Below are 14207 nucleotides of genomic sequence, written 5' to 3' on the forward strand. Positions count from 1 at the left end.
GCGAACAGTGCTCAATCGCCCAGATTATTCATTCTGATCAGTCTTTTCTGTGTGGTCAAGCTATAGGTTTCCCTAGTTCCCCATCTCGGCGAACGGTCGCAGGAGGTTTTTAGTTTTATAGAAAACAACAAATGTGCAGTGGCAAGTTCGTTTCTGTTATTTAGAACGCGTTGTTTCCTTTATAGTGTATAATTTTCTTCATTTTACTAGCTTTTGTAGCTTCAAATGTTTTTAAATTATGCGAATTTAAAAACTTACACCTTCCCCACATTCTCGCGCCAGGTCGCGTGTTACCCGCGCTTTGCAAATCACATAACCTAAAGGTATGGCTGAACCGGATGATTGTGTCCTGCTAAAACAAGGTGCCGAGGCACGAATTTACCTTTCTGCCTACAAGGATACGCCATGTATCCTCAAGGAGCGGTTCCCGAAGAAGTTTCGCCATCCAGAATTGGATAAACAGTTAACAAGGTCGCGCATTCGTGCAGAAGTCAAAGCATTAAAGACATGTGCTACTCTCGGCCTAAAAACACCACAAGTTTTCGCCTCGGATCTGGACAAACGGACCATCCACATGGAGTTCTTCCCGTTTGCCATCACTGCAAAGGATTACATCATAAACGGTAACGATGAGCAAATAACGTGGATATCTCAGGAGATAGGTAAATACCTTGCCAAGATGCATAGCAACAAGCTTGTGCATGGTGACTTAACCACCAGCAATGTGTTGGTTTACAATGAAGCATCTGAAGATGACTTCAGCAACACTGAGGAGTTAAAAATTATATTTATTGACTTTGGCCTGTCACAGCATGAGGCAAGTGCTGAGGATAAGGGTGTTGATTTGTATGTGTTAGAAAGAGCACTCCTGAGCACACACAGTGTTGCTGACCAAATATTTCCAACTATATTAGAGGCATATAAAAATGAGTATAAAAATTGCGCGGATGCTGTTCGTAAGTTTGAGGAAGTTCGTGCGCGAGGCAGGAAGAGAACGATGGTCGGATAGGTATGAAATTACTTAAATATTTAAAGTCGTGATGCCATGCCTCCGGCAGCGACAATTGTTTCGCCTGTTATGTAACGCGCGTCGTCGGACACGAGGAAGGCTGCAACTCCGGAGATATCATCAACTTCACCCAGCCTGAACGTTTTAAAAGTATTGACATTTACATATTAAATTGAAAACAAAGTTAGTACTCACCTTCCCATTGGAATTTGGCTTAATGTAGCTTCCTGGGCTGTAGGTGATTCAGTCAACTAATTTTAAACATTTAATTCAAAGTTAATTAAGTTTAAAAGAAATTATATAAAATACAATAACTTACAGCTGCTGAAAACTTTGTTTGGATTATTCCTGGTGCAATGCAGTTGACATTAATGCATTCAGTGCTTAACTGTTGCGCGGCGGCTTTGGTAAGCCCAAGAAGAGCTGTTTTACTCACTGAGTAAGCCCCTAATAACTGCCAAGTTATAAAAATGAAGTTAAGTGAATTTTTTTTTGTTAATAATATAAGTAGTGCACACTTACACCAAATGGTTGAAACCCAGCAATGGAGGACACAAACACGATGCTGCCGCCTCCACGCTTGCGAATATAAGGTAAGGCTTCTTTGGCAATAAGATAAGATGCCTTCACATTTGTGTCAAATATTTTATCCCATGCTGCTTCCTCACACTGAAAATTTTATTTGTTTTTGTTAATTTCTAATTTGATGCAAAATGTAACATACATCAAGTACTCCTCCAACTGCTGGATTAGCTGCTGCATTTGATACTAAGATGTCAATGCCACCAAATGTTTGATTTGCCTAAAACATTCATTTATTATTGCATGCAGATAATTGCTCTCTTGAAGGTGTTTACACATTGCATTAAATTCTTCCTATCTTCTTCCTTTCCCACGTGACACACGAATCCTGCAACGTCCAAGCGCTGACCTTTTAGCTCCTCAACCGCACAGTCGACATTCTTCTGTTTCCTGCTGCTGATGACGACTTTAGCGCCTTCTTGTGCGAGTCTTTTTGCAATTGCAAATCCAATACTGTTGACATTTATATGTTACAAACATTGGTTACAATAATCTAGAGATTTGATTACCCGTCGGTGGAGGCCGTGACAACTGCCACTTTACCATCCAATCGGTTTTTGGGAATATAGGACATCGTTCTGAGGGTGGGTGTTGACTTGACGAGGCGTCGCGAAAGCATCCTGAATGATAAAGCAATAACTAAAATTTAGAGTCCAAAGTTGAGAGAGAAATATGTGTGATGTGCGTGACCTTGTATGCTGTGTATGTTTGGTTATCTATGCGTTGTAGATAATGCTTCACGCATTATTAGAGCTTTTAAACTTGAGCCTGCGCAGCATGATTTCTATTTATTTATTTCATCATACCGTGAATGTCTTCTACTTAATATTAATCACATTTAAATTATTTTCATTCTTCTGTGTGAAAATTATTTTAATGATTTTGACATAAGCTTAGCATAATTTCTTGCAAAAAGTTTGCCTTGAAGATTACAAAGTTCTAAATGTCTTTAAGATGTCTCAATTTGCACTTGTTCTGTTTGTCTAGTAGCATTTCCACTTAATTTTCACCGCTCGCGCACGGGATTGCCGTAACAATCCATCATATACGAGTACGCCGCGCTCCGCTCCCAATTGTTGCATTTAGCGATTGCGCCAAACTAATTGCATTAATTGACACATTCGCGCATTAAACGCGAACGCACATCGCGGATGAATAACGACCGATTTCCGATGGGAACTGGGAACGTCGCAACTCGTGCACCGTTTTTTCTTCGTTTACGACTTACGCAAGGCGGCTTTTGTTTACGCCGGAGTCACTTACTTAAGTTTACGTTATGCGGTCGGTATTAATGCAGCGCAGGACTTCTATTTATCAAATATTTCAATAAGCGTCACTATAAATTGAGTGTAATTAAAAAGTACAGGCCTGTAATCAATGGTTGAGTATGGAATACATTTAATTACGCAATGAGATATGGTCTTAATGCATTTCGCAGCGTAATTCATAATTATTTCACATTGTTCACACACGTATTGCAAAATGTTTATAATGCTAAAATAAGTAACACAAAGTAAATCGTATCAAAAATATTTATTTTAAAGCGTGAGTCTGTACAATATATTAATATTTGGCCTTTTTTTTCGACGGTTTATTGCTTATAATCATCTATAAATTATTTATTGATTCTGCTGTTGATACTGCTGCGCCGGCGACATTTGCGGATGATATTGGCCATCATCGACAATGCCTCTTGCCTCGTCGGCGGCGTTCTGTTCGAGTGCCTTAAGAATCTCTACTGGAATTGGGGGCGGTGTTGGAATATGCGCACCCTGCGGCAGGAAACCGTTTTCGTCGGCGGTGTAGGTCACCTCGAAACGCTGACCATCGGGAGCGGTAAAAGCAAATCCACCTTGGGCGGTTGGGGAGTCCGGGTCTTTCAGATAACCAGCCTCGTTGGCGGCGGTGCCATCCCCGGTCTCATAGGCGTAGCGATAACCCGCTTCGCCATTATTTTCACTTTCGTACTTGACGATGGGCACGTTGTTGTTCGGGTTGTAGATTGGTTGATTGGGTGGTGCTTGAGCGGCGGCTAACATGCAACCCAAAGCTAAGAATGTTATCACCTGAAACATGTTTTTTTTAAAAAGATTCACAAAATCCGAAGTTATTAGCACGTTGCACTGATTGTCACTTACACGAAGCATGATTGAATGTATATATGACTACACTTTTAGTTGGATGTTTTTTGTTTGTTTGATGGATGTGTGATGTCTTCTTGGAAGCTGTAGGATGTTTATATACCGCGTCGAGACACGTCCCACCCTCGGCGAAGTTATTAGATTAGAATTGGTATTACGGTGTGCGGTGTGTTGGAAGAACAATTCCCACAAGAATACCGCTCTTACTTTCGTGATTCTTTGCGCGTCTGTTGTTCTTATGCGGGCGCCAGACTTATTATAAGTCTGCATACTGGCTGTTGCAAAATGCGCGTTTTCGTATGATTTACGTAAACAGAAAACATATTTTTTCAAAAGCATATTTTACGAGACAAAACTCTACTTAGGCAATCTTCGGTTCTCGCTGGTTTGGCATTTTTCGTGTTTTGTAACTCGCTGCAGCATTATTTTACAGTGCCGATCGACAATTGGTATCAAAACAGTAATCGCATTTATAAATGTGCAGCCGCGTAACGGATGATTAACGTGATGCAACCTTGATCAGCGCGCGATTGTACGAATTCAGCTAAATTCATTACGCACGTTTTTGTCATTAATTTTAGATTATATAAGTAGCTACAGCAAAGGTAACTTGTTATTATTTGTGAAAACATGAATATCCTTCTAAGAAGGTCTTCAAGTTTTCAATCTTTCCAATCATTTTCTTTCAGAATGAAATACATTCAGACATTCTCCTACTTTTCACATTCCTTAATAATCTGAATAAATGCTAATGTAAATTTATGTTTCAGTTTGATTATCAATTTTTCATTTGCTTGTGTTTACTTTTATCATATTCGTTTTTGTTGAACATTGTATTTACAGCTAGAACACCAATCAAGTTTTGATTGTTGCGGCTGACATTTCAATTGAAAGTTTGGTACACAGTAAGATTCAACGCGCAATTAAAACACAATTTTGATCCACCTAAAGTTTAAACAAAAGTTTCGAGTGTGAGAGAACGAACTGAACAAAAAATACGATTACTTCATTTTACGCATGCACTTTGCAGGTCAAGAACGCGAAAAATTGCCGATCGTGATGCGAAACCTTTGCGCGGCTTCACATCAACGCGCATATAATTACGCGCCGTGGTGAGAACTGCTGTCTACAGTTTTCACCTTTGTAAGCGCCGCACTCTAAAATATACACAATAAAAGTAACTAAGTAGACGTAAAATATGTCGTGATTTAATACAACTCTGCACGAAATCAAATCACATAGAATTTACGAGTTATGAATGAAATAACTCTGACTCACATTCAAATGTGCGAACATATCGAAATCTAAAATTCTAATGAGCGATAGACAAAAGTGTACCAAAAATAGGAAAGAATGGGAGCGCCGATTGGAAAGGATTCACTCAGGAACCAGCCGAACAAACGAATGCAATTTTTGCGACAGAAACCAATTGTTGCCAAATTTATTCATTCTCTCCGTCTTATAATTTCCGAAATCTACACAAGTGCCAAAAATAGGGATTCATCATCTATAAATCTAATTTGAATTCTTTATTTTGATCCAATTTGCGAAAAATCCGAAAATTAGTTAAACAATAGAAACAAAACGAGTAAATTGTAATTTAAGAGTACTCCATCTCCTCGACGTCGGGTTGACGCGCAGAGTAAGCCTTCTTCAACTTGGCATAGTGTTGGCGGTCTTTTTCGGAAACTGATGGTCGGATTTTCACCACCGCGTGTTTGAAATGTTCGGTCGTGATGATAACCGGCTTGCCGTGCCCAATTTCACCATCGAGAATCACTTCGCGCAGCGCGCGGACAGCGGCTTCGCGAACAAGAGCAGCTAAATCAGCTCCAGTATATCCTTCGCATTCAGCGGAAGTACCGATTAACTCAAGATCCACATCGTCAGCCAGAAGTGGACGAGTGCCATTCTGAGAAAAGGAGAAAGACAATGTAAGTGTATAGGAAGATAAGTTTTTGATGTATTTTTAACCTTTGTTATTGTTCGCAGAATATCCACACGATCCTGAGCGGTGGGCAATCCAACATATAAAATCTTATCCAGTCTTCCAGGACGCAAAACGGCGGGATCAATGATATCTGGTCGATTGGAGGCAGCAAGCAGATACACACCATGTCGAGTTTCAACACCATCCATTTCGGTGAGCATTTGGTTAACTACGCGCATTGTGGATCCGCCCTTTAAGAAAAGTATTATAATATTGTCTCATGATTGTTTTATGGTTGCATACTTCTCTAGAGTCATTCCTCTTCGGACAGAGTGCATCTAATTCATCGAAGAATATCACACAGGGAGCGGAATTTCGAGCCCGTTCAAAGCACACGCGCACTGCGCGTTCGCTTTCACCAACATACTAAATAAGGAAAAAATGTATTTGATGTAAGTAAAAAAGTTTAATTAAAAAACTTACCATGTTTAGAAGTTCTGGGCCCTTCACAGAGATAAAATTAATTCCAGCTTCATTCGCAATAGCTTTGGCTAACAAAGTTTTGCCACAACCAGGCGGTCCACAAAGAAGCACGCCAGTTGGAGTAGACAGTCCCAATAAGTTAAACTGCTCCGCGTGTCTTACAGGTGCCTAAATTAAATGTTGACAAATTAGTATAAAGTTTTAAATTTAATTTTGTATTTCTCTACCAGAATAGACAACTGTAACTCTTCACGAATGTCTCGCAGGGAGCCAACATCATCCCAGGTAACGTCCGGAACGGTTGCAAAACCCTCCCTCTTCGCTGATGGCTGTACAAACTTCAAGGCTTTGGCAAAGTCCATATCGGTAATGTATAGAGCGCCTAACTGTGCGGCATTCAATGGTGCATCATTATGCAACCATGAAATCATCTCTTCTAGCTGCGTAGGTTCCCGTTTCATTTCCACTTCTTGAGTTTCTGGTGTCTGTGGCTTCTCGCCATTGCTAGGCAGAACTTCCGCATCTCCTCCTCCTTGCGCGCTGATTTTGTGGGCCACTTCATCATCGATCACGACAACAGCATTCTCCAGATCTCCTTCAATCTTATCCTTTACCACCACCGGAGTGAGATCATCCCCACCTTCGTCAACAATGATTTCAGTCTCGCATGCCTTCACTTCCTCGACTTTCTTTGCAGGTTTGGACGCGCGTGCAGTTTCTTCGACGATCGCATTCTCCAACCGTTTTTTCTCCTTAATCTCCCCGAAAACTCTATTTACAGCCACCATGGCGGCCTCTCTGGTGAGTGCCATTAAATCAGCTCCAACAAACCCAGGCGTGTACTTCGCCAGCGTTTCGAAATCAAAGTCATCATCAAGGCGAAGATTGACTGTTAAAACTTTCAGGATGTTCAAGCGGGCCTTGGTGTCGGGTATGCCAAGGCACACCTCGCGATCAAAACGGCCCGCACGTCGCAAAGCGGGATCTAAACTATCGGGACGATTTGTCGCGCCAATCACGAGGACCTGATCGCCGTTCTCGGTTTTGCCCACATCATCCATGCATGTGAGTAATTGCGCGACAATTCGTCGTTCCATATCCTTCTGTGCGAACTGTCGGTTCGGGGTGATGGCATCGATCTCATCGATGAACAAAATACAAGGAGAGGCAACCACGGCCCGCTCAAACATCTCTCTGATACGCTCCTCGCTCTCGCCAGACACTCCTGCGACCAACTCAGGCGCAGAAACTTTCAGCAAAGGCACTTGTAACTCGCCTGCGATGCAGTTTGCAAGAAGAGTTTTACCGCAACCGGGCGGACCATGCAGGAGGAAGCCACGGGGTGGCGAGATGCCGATCTGTCTATACACCTCAGGGTGTTTAATGTGTACCAGGAGTTGGCACACATTTTCCAGCACCTTCTCCAATCCGCCGATGTCTTTGAACGTCATTGTGGACATTTGCAAATCCGCGGGTTGACCGCGTTGCTTCCTAGAAATGTGTTTTACCTGTGCAGGTGATGACGGCGCGGCGGGTGTCACCGCTCCGGGAGTGTTAGCATGGAAATTGCTCATTTTACGCTTACGACTGACACTATGCGGCGTTCTGTTAGTATTATCAGTGTTGATTTTAGTTACTGACAGCTCTTTGAGATTGTTGTGATTAATAAAATTGCGTGGAACCTGCAGTTGTATTGGTATTTGATTCGGGTCAGAGGAAGAGGCACCATTGGATTTTTTGCTGGGGCTCAGATTCATCACTTGAAATATCTATTGGTTCATTTTCATTTGCATGTTGAGGTCTTCTTCCATACATCTCAAGCAGTTGGTTATGTAATGTAGAATTAGAAGACTTGAAATAATTAAACAAATGAAACAAATGCATTCATGCTGTAAAACAAACTCTTACATTCAATTGTTCATCATGGCTTTCTTGACTGAGATCTGAGCTATCTGAATTTTCACTCCCTTGTGTTTGTGTAATCAATGCAAATCCTTTCTTTACAAGTGAACGGAAAGCGTTCCTCTTACGCCTACCATAATCTTTAGGGTATAATTTTTGTAGATCATCAGACATTGTGTAGATATCCACATTCTCCGCATTTTCCAGATACTGGAGAAAACAATTGTGAAATAAATATCAATAAATTGGAAGTATGTTACCTTTTGGATGCGTGGGATAAGATGCGGGTCTGAATTGTACGTCCCTCGGGAGAAATTCATATCCTCGATAGTATTTATGCCACCCGTTTCAAAGTCGGCGCCGTCCAGAAGATCGTGCAACTTCTCGGGAGTCGCACTGCTTGCCATAATACAAACTTTGTTAACTGGTGAATAATCGACGATGTCGAAAGAACAAGTTACTTACAGCAATCTTCGATTTTATATTCACGATGCGGTTTACAAAACAAATGATTTGGATGTAAACATAAGCACACTGCGATGCTTTCAGAGACGATTAATAACATGAATGTAACCTCAAACTATTCGTATGTTCGGGCCAGTCCGCGCCAGCTCGATCGTGATGCGATCAGGGCCTGCTTGTCGATTTATGAATTTCCATCATTGTTAGATCATATCTTGCGATAGCCAAACGTTTTCATTGTGCGGGTGCAAGTTTGTGTAGTGATTTATCATTATTTGATATTGATTAAGGTAAATTATATTTTTATTATCTAAATTATATTGTCGGAAGCATTCTTACATTTGCTAACAAATATCTACAATTAGTTATATGCGTAATTTTTGAATAATTAATCATTTCTTTGCTCAAATTCATTTTGTATTGTTTGTAAACATAAGCGTGTATAAATTTTCGGAATAGGCTGACGTCACATGGAGATAGAATTAGAATATAACATTCCATTTGTTGACATCCAATTGTTGTCTATAAGAAGCGGTTATCTGTGTTTCGTTTCGAACAAGTTTTTGCATTCAACGTGCGCAATGAAGTTGTGAAACATTGTCGCATGGCATCGCTACAAGTTCTCGGTTGCCCGTTATTTGGCCGCAGCGTACATAAACTTTTATTTATTTGTATGTAAAATCAAAGCAATCGTCATACATACATAATTAACAATTGCGTCTATAAGGCGTCCGGTTTACGTGGATCTTAGGATTCTACTACATTTTATTATGAAATTTTTTTGTTAATTTGTTTAATTGTTTAATATAATTGTTGTTTGTTTAATATAATTCCATTGATTTGTTTAACTTTAAGACTTATTAAATTTAACTATCAGAATCAATTTTAAAATTATGTTATAGTTATACATGTACTTCTTAACTCTCTTTGGTCCGCTTAGGTGGCGCAACTGTACGCTTTTTAACTAAATATAGTCGTGCAAGTTAAATTTGTTGTGTTCCGTCGCTACGATGTCGGCACGCTTCTCTCGCTCATGCTGCGAGCCACGTTTCTTGATAAATTTCATAAATCGTGTTATTTATGATTGATCATCGCCTATATTTACTGTTAATAGACGAGTTTTGTGTTTTGTTAATAATTTATAGCGTGCGGAATCTCTGTAAACGCTAATTTATTGAGTTATGTGTGTTTGTGCGTGTGCCGTCGGATGCCGATCGACTGCATCTTGTGATTGCAAGTATTATTGACTATTCCTACTCAATTTTGTACATATGCAAAACATTTTTGTTGTGTGTTAATTTGATCTCTGGTTAGTATCATAGTATAATCGTATTTTTGCTATACACACGATTTTTATGATACATATGTATAAATAATATTGGTCTTTCTTTATTTCAGTATCAACATACCTTGGATGTGCGTTGTTTAGTACACTGGTAAGTGAAATAATTAAACCAGTCGTGCCTAATTTAGTTTATTCATTTTCTGCGTTTTGAGGTACATAAGTGTGTAAGTCCTTTCTTTAGCGAAATTGAACATTGATGGTAGGTACTTATTATGTGTTTATCTCGTGAACTTAAAGTGACTGCTAAGGAAGGCTTGCAGATCCTAAATTTTCACGAAATTCTTTATTAGATAATGTACCTATTTAAATATGTGCGATAGTTTCTAAGTTCTAGGTATTGTTATTGTTTTGTTGCGCATAATAAACAGTATTTAACGTAATGTGAATGGGACATTATTGCAGATAGATAATCTTGTTTTTTTTTAAATCTGATAGTAAATATTATATTAATTTTCCCGATATGTATATATTTTCTATCAATTTATAGTGCAGCAATAAAAGTAAGTAATAAATAAATATTCAATGTAAGAATATTCTCGCTTTCTACACTGCTAACAATATCGGGAACACTAACAATATCAGTGTTTATAAACAAACAAGTTTTTCTTATCTCGTTCAAGTTGTGCACCGTCACCCCATTGTCGACGCACGCGGTCGGCTTTCGCACGGTGTTAGTCTCATTTACATCGTCAGGTTATCCGGGCGCGCACTCTTCGCGATCCATTTGGTTTATCAATATTTCTTTGTTTCATTGCATAATATTCATAGTTGTACTGTTCGTCTGTGCAGTGCGGTGATATGCGGTGTTCGAACGAGGATTGAACATACGTAGATTTACCTCTGCATGTGTGATGTACCTTCGGCCGTCGGATACTCTATCAACTTCGCGTTGCCTCTTATCAATTTAGTGTTTTCATCGATGCTACTATACGCATAATTACATCTGTTTACATCTTATACTGGATTTACAAAAAGAAAATCTTATATTACGCTAAGGTATGTTCTCGTATTTTTTCGCTTCCACCCTATGAAGAACATATTTGTATGTTTTACCTATAATATTCTGGCTTACACTTCAACCGCGTGGTCTTCCATATTTCAATATTTACCTATGATCTGTATTATCCGGTACATTCGTAGAGTACGAACGGCGTTAGGGCATGGCGCGGTTGGGCAACCGCCCAGGGGCGCCGGACTTGAAGGGGCGCCGACTCGCATTTGGCCGGTTTTTTCGTATGGGTTGGAACTGCAGTTAGGGGGCGCCGTAGAAATCTCCCCCTTGTATTGCGAGAAAATTCCGTAACGCGAGTTATATTGATAGTTGTGTGTATACGCACTTGTACTCGTAGCGCTAGGAATTGTAGTTTTTTTATTATAACACGCGAACGCGGTCTTACTGTAAGTTCAAAATAATTTTATTACATGCGGAATTTAAATCTGTATCTTCCTTTATCGAAATTTATTGCGAGAAAATTCCGTAACACGAGTTATATTTATAGTTGTGTGTATACGCACTTGTACTCGTAGCGCTAGAAATTGTAGTTTTTTTTATTATAACACGCGAACGCGGTCTTACTGTAAGTTCGGAATAATTTTCTTAGATGCAGAATTTAATTCTGTATCTCCCTGTATCGAAACTTATTGTTAAAAATTCCGTAATGCAAGTTATATTGATAGTTGTGTGTATACGCACTTGTACTCGTAGCGCTAGAAATTGTAGTTTTTTTTATTATAACACGCGAACGCGGTCTTACTGTAAGTTCGGAATAATTTTCTTAGATGCAGAATTTAATTCTGTATCACCCTGTATCGAAACTTATTGTTAAAAAATTCCGTAATGCAAGTTATATTGATAGTTGTGTTGTACTCGTTGCCGATTCGTAAGTAGTAATAATTTGTATATATCATATACGTTGTATTATATATTCATATTTACATTTTTCCATTGATTGCTTCACGAATTTTGCTATTAATAGCGTTAAATGAACATTTTTTAAATAGTTCGAGATGGTCGCATGCCGACGGCTGCGTTCTCGGATCTCGCTGCCGGCATTTACATGCTGGTCGCCTATTGTGCCAGATGATGTACAATTAAATTTGTATTTATGTTTTATGCTTGTAATAAAATCGCATCACTGTTCCCTGTTTTTTCGCTATGTCAATTGTCTGCAGTGTTTTTCTATTTCCAGTTGGAAAATTGTTAACATTTTTAATTTCTGATATTTAGTAGAACTATTTGGTAGAACTTAGTATTTTATTATAAAATGTTCTGTCCGGTCCTCTTTACACCATTCTTGAATAGTTTTTCTTTTTATATCACCCTGTATCTAAATGTCCCCTAGCGTCCAGTGAAAATAGACACATTTTCGTTTCCGGGTAATACATCTTCTGTAATTTGGGATTTTCTTTTTTGTGTGTGACACCCTGTATATTAATTTTTGCGAGTTCACGCGAAAAGTGCCTATGATATATGTTTATCTACTTGTACCTTTAAAAAAATATTATCTTATTGCAACACCCTATATATTAATTTTCCCGTGATTGTCAGGTGAAAAAATAGCCATATTTGTAGTGATTGAAAGTTTGCCGTTGACGTATATTTTAAAATGAAGTTGATTTCTTTTTATAACACCCTGTATATTAGTTTCCTTTGCTTGTCGAGTGAAAACTAGCAATGTTTATAGTGTTTTGAGTTTTTTGTTTGCACTTTAAAATTTTCTTTTGTAACACCCTGTATATATATATATATATATATATATATGTTTTCCCTTGTGTCCGTGAAAATTATGTTTTCGCTGTCGTTTTTAGTATTTTCCCTTTTGCACTTTGAATATTCTTTCTGGAACACCCTGTATATTAATTTTCCTAATCGTTGAGTGAAAACGAGCGGCGTTTGTAGTGTTGAAAGTTTTTTGTTTGCACTTTAAATGTTCCTTTTGTAACACTCTGTATGTTTGTTTCCATTTTCAATCTCCTAGAAAATTGGGTATTTACTAATTTCATTATTCCGGTATAACTTTATGAAGTAGTATTTGCTAGTATGTGCGCGGCTAAGCAGGTCGTAAGTTCTGTTTCAATATGGCGACATGTATTCTGTTGACTTGTAAAATCTATACTTGTATTCTATTAATAAAGAAATAGTAAGATATATTGACTTCTTTGATTTGTGTGTTCGCCTTCTATCATTTCAGGAACTGGTCTCTAAGAGAGTTCCCTCTCTCAGGGGATGATCCCCTCTATAAAAATTGTTAAGGTAACCTGTATGATTTGTGTACTCCTTCTTTCATTTCAGCTACAGGTCAAAACTTGTAAGAATATTTTTAAGTGTCTCCTCTCTTGAGACGACTTAAAACTTAGAAATATTTTTATAAGTTCTTAGAAGGATGTCCTTATAAGGAGTTCTCCCACTCGGGGGATGATCCCCCACCATAAAAATTGTTGATATGCCTGATAATTCCGGGGATGAAGCGCAGAGACATCGTAGCTGTAGGATGGGCCGGGAGCAATGGACGCATCGAAGTAGTGGGCGATCGACCAGAGCGCCGGAGGCGCTCTGGGAGATCGACCTGTGACTGTCTTATAACGACACGTGCCAAAAAATTTAAAAATCTGATCCTCCCCTGTTCTCTATCTCCTATCTCTTCTTCTCCTTCCTCCTCGTTCTCTACTCTACTCTCTGTTCTCTTCCTTCTATCTTCTCCTATTCTCTACTACTCCTTCTTCTATTTTTCTGTTCTCCCGTTCTCCATTTACTTTCTTACATCTCTTATTGCCTCCACTTGTATTTCAACTTCTCTTATATTTCGTTACAATTCATATATGCAACCCAAATTACACCTGATATTTTTATATTTGAGAAAAATGCCTTCTATACCTGAGATTCGATCCGTGTCTGCTAGTATGCCAGCAGGTGCACGTCTCCACTCGACCACCGAGTGTTTTTATCATTAATATTTGATTCTTCTATTTATGTTACTACTTTTATCATGTTTTTAAAAACAACAACACAATTTAAGCAACAGTTACTTATCTTATACCCGCTGCTCACCCATAAGACTTATATGCCATATTATTTAAAACTGAAAACGACAAAGAGGATACCACAAAGAAATATGAATGAGATTATAATTATACATTGTGTTTTATTGAAAACATTAAACAATAGATACATATTTTTTTAAACAAGAAAACAATTTGCGACTATCATTTCCCGTAGTAGTAAAGACTTGCCTTAAAGTACGCGCATCTCCAACACTTCCGCTATATTGCAAACTTCATGGGGCACTCTCGAACTTCTTCTGGGCACCAACGTTGTCTATCTGCAGGAAATAATTATAATTATAAGTTTTTCCT

The 14207-nt window shown here is 38.8% G+C and overlaps 5 protein-coding genes across 5 annotated transcripts in view; 1 reads left to right on the forward strand and 4 right to left on the reverse strand.

Annotated features, from left to right (window-relative positions):
• The first annotated feature begins 282 nt into the window (after positions 1 to 282).
• Positions 283 to 1340, forward strand: LOC135794899 (EKC/KEOPS complex subunit TP53RK-like). Its single transcript, XM_065306384.1, has one exon. The coding sequence runs from the start codon at positions 326 to 328 to the stop codon at positions 1007 to 1009; it is 684 nt and encodes a 227-aa protein (XP_065162456.1). The 5' UTR covers positions 283 to 325; the 3' UTR covers positions 1010 to 1340.
• On the reverse strand, positions 885 to 2282 carry LOC135794897 (dehydrogenase/reductase SDR family member 4-like). The gene is made up of 7 exons (XM_065306383.1): positions 2101 to 2282; positions 1867 to 2044; positions 1734 to 1811; positions 1532 to 1678; positions 1329 to 1463; positions 1205 to 1260; positions 885 to 1144 (listed from the first exon to the last, which is right to left on the reverse strand). Exons 1-7 carry the CDS (start codon positions 2208 to 2210, stop codon positions 1030 to 1032), a joined length of 819 nt encoding a protein of 272 aa, XP_065162455.1. The 5' UTR covers positions 2211 to 2282; the 3' UTR covers positions 885 to 1029.
• Positions 2283 to 3197: 915 nt separating this feature from the next.
• On the reverse strand, positions 3198 to 3913 carry LOC135793673 (endocuticle structural glycoprotein SgAbd-2-like). The gene is made up of 2 exons (XM_065304707.1): positions 3730 to 3913; positions 3198 to 3657 (listed from the first exon to the last, which is right to left on the reverse strand). The coding sequence occupies exons 1-2, from the start codon at positions 3736 to 3738 to the stop codon at positions 3211 to 3213; spliced, it is 456 nt and encodes a 151-aa protein (XP_065160779.1). The 5' UTR covers positions 3739 to 3913; the 3' UTR covers positions 3198 to 3210.
• A 1333-nt stretch (positions 3914 to 5246) lies between these two features.
• Positions 5247 to 8194, reverse strand: LOC135794029 (nuclear valosin-containing protein-like). The gene is made up of 6 exons (XM_065305158.1): positions 8054 to 8194; positions 6373 to 7996; positions 6146 to 6313; positions 5966 to 6088; positions 5707 to 5913; positions 5247 to 5644 (listed from the first exon to the last, which is right to left on the reverse strand). Exons 2-6 carry the CDS (start codon positions 7900 to 7902, stop codon positions 5333 to 5335), a joined length of 2340 nt encoding a protein of 779 aa, XP_065161230.1. The 5' UTR covers positions 7903 to 7996; positions 8054 to 8194; the 3' UTR covers positions 5247 to 5332.
• Positions 8195 to 13976: 5782 nt separating this feature from the next.
• The window catches only part of LOC135793652 (protein gone early-like), a 42382-nt gene continuing 42151 nt past the window's right edge, over positions 13977 to 14207 (reverse strand). The window contains exon 14 of the transcript XR_010548677.1: positions 13977 to 14173. The gene's annotated coding sequence lies outside the window, so the exon portion shown is untranslated. The remainder of the gene's footprint in view (positions 14174 to 14207) is intronic.

The sequence above is a fragment of the Atheta coriaria genome, unplaced genomic scaffold, assembly GCF_025399875.1.
Source record: "Atheta coriaria isolate IRGN ID8LTWV9N9 unplaced genomic scaffold, Caltech_Dcor_3.1 hic_scaffold_6_pilon, whole genome shotgun sequence".
Classification (NCBI taxonomy): Eukaryota; Metazoa; Arthropoda; class Insecta; order Coleoptera; family Staphylinidae; genus Dalotia; species Dalotia coriaria.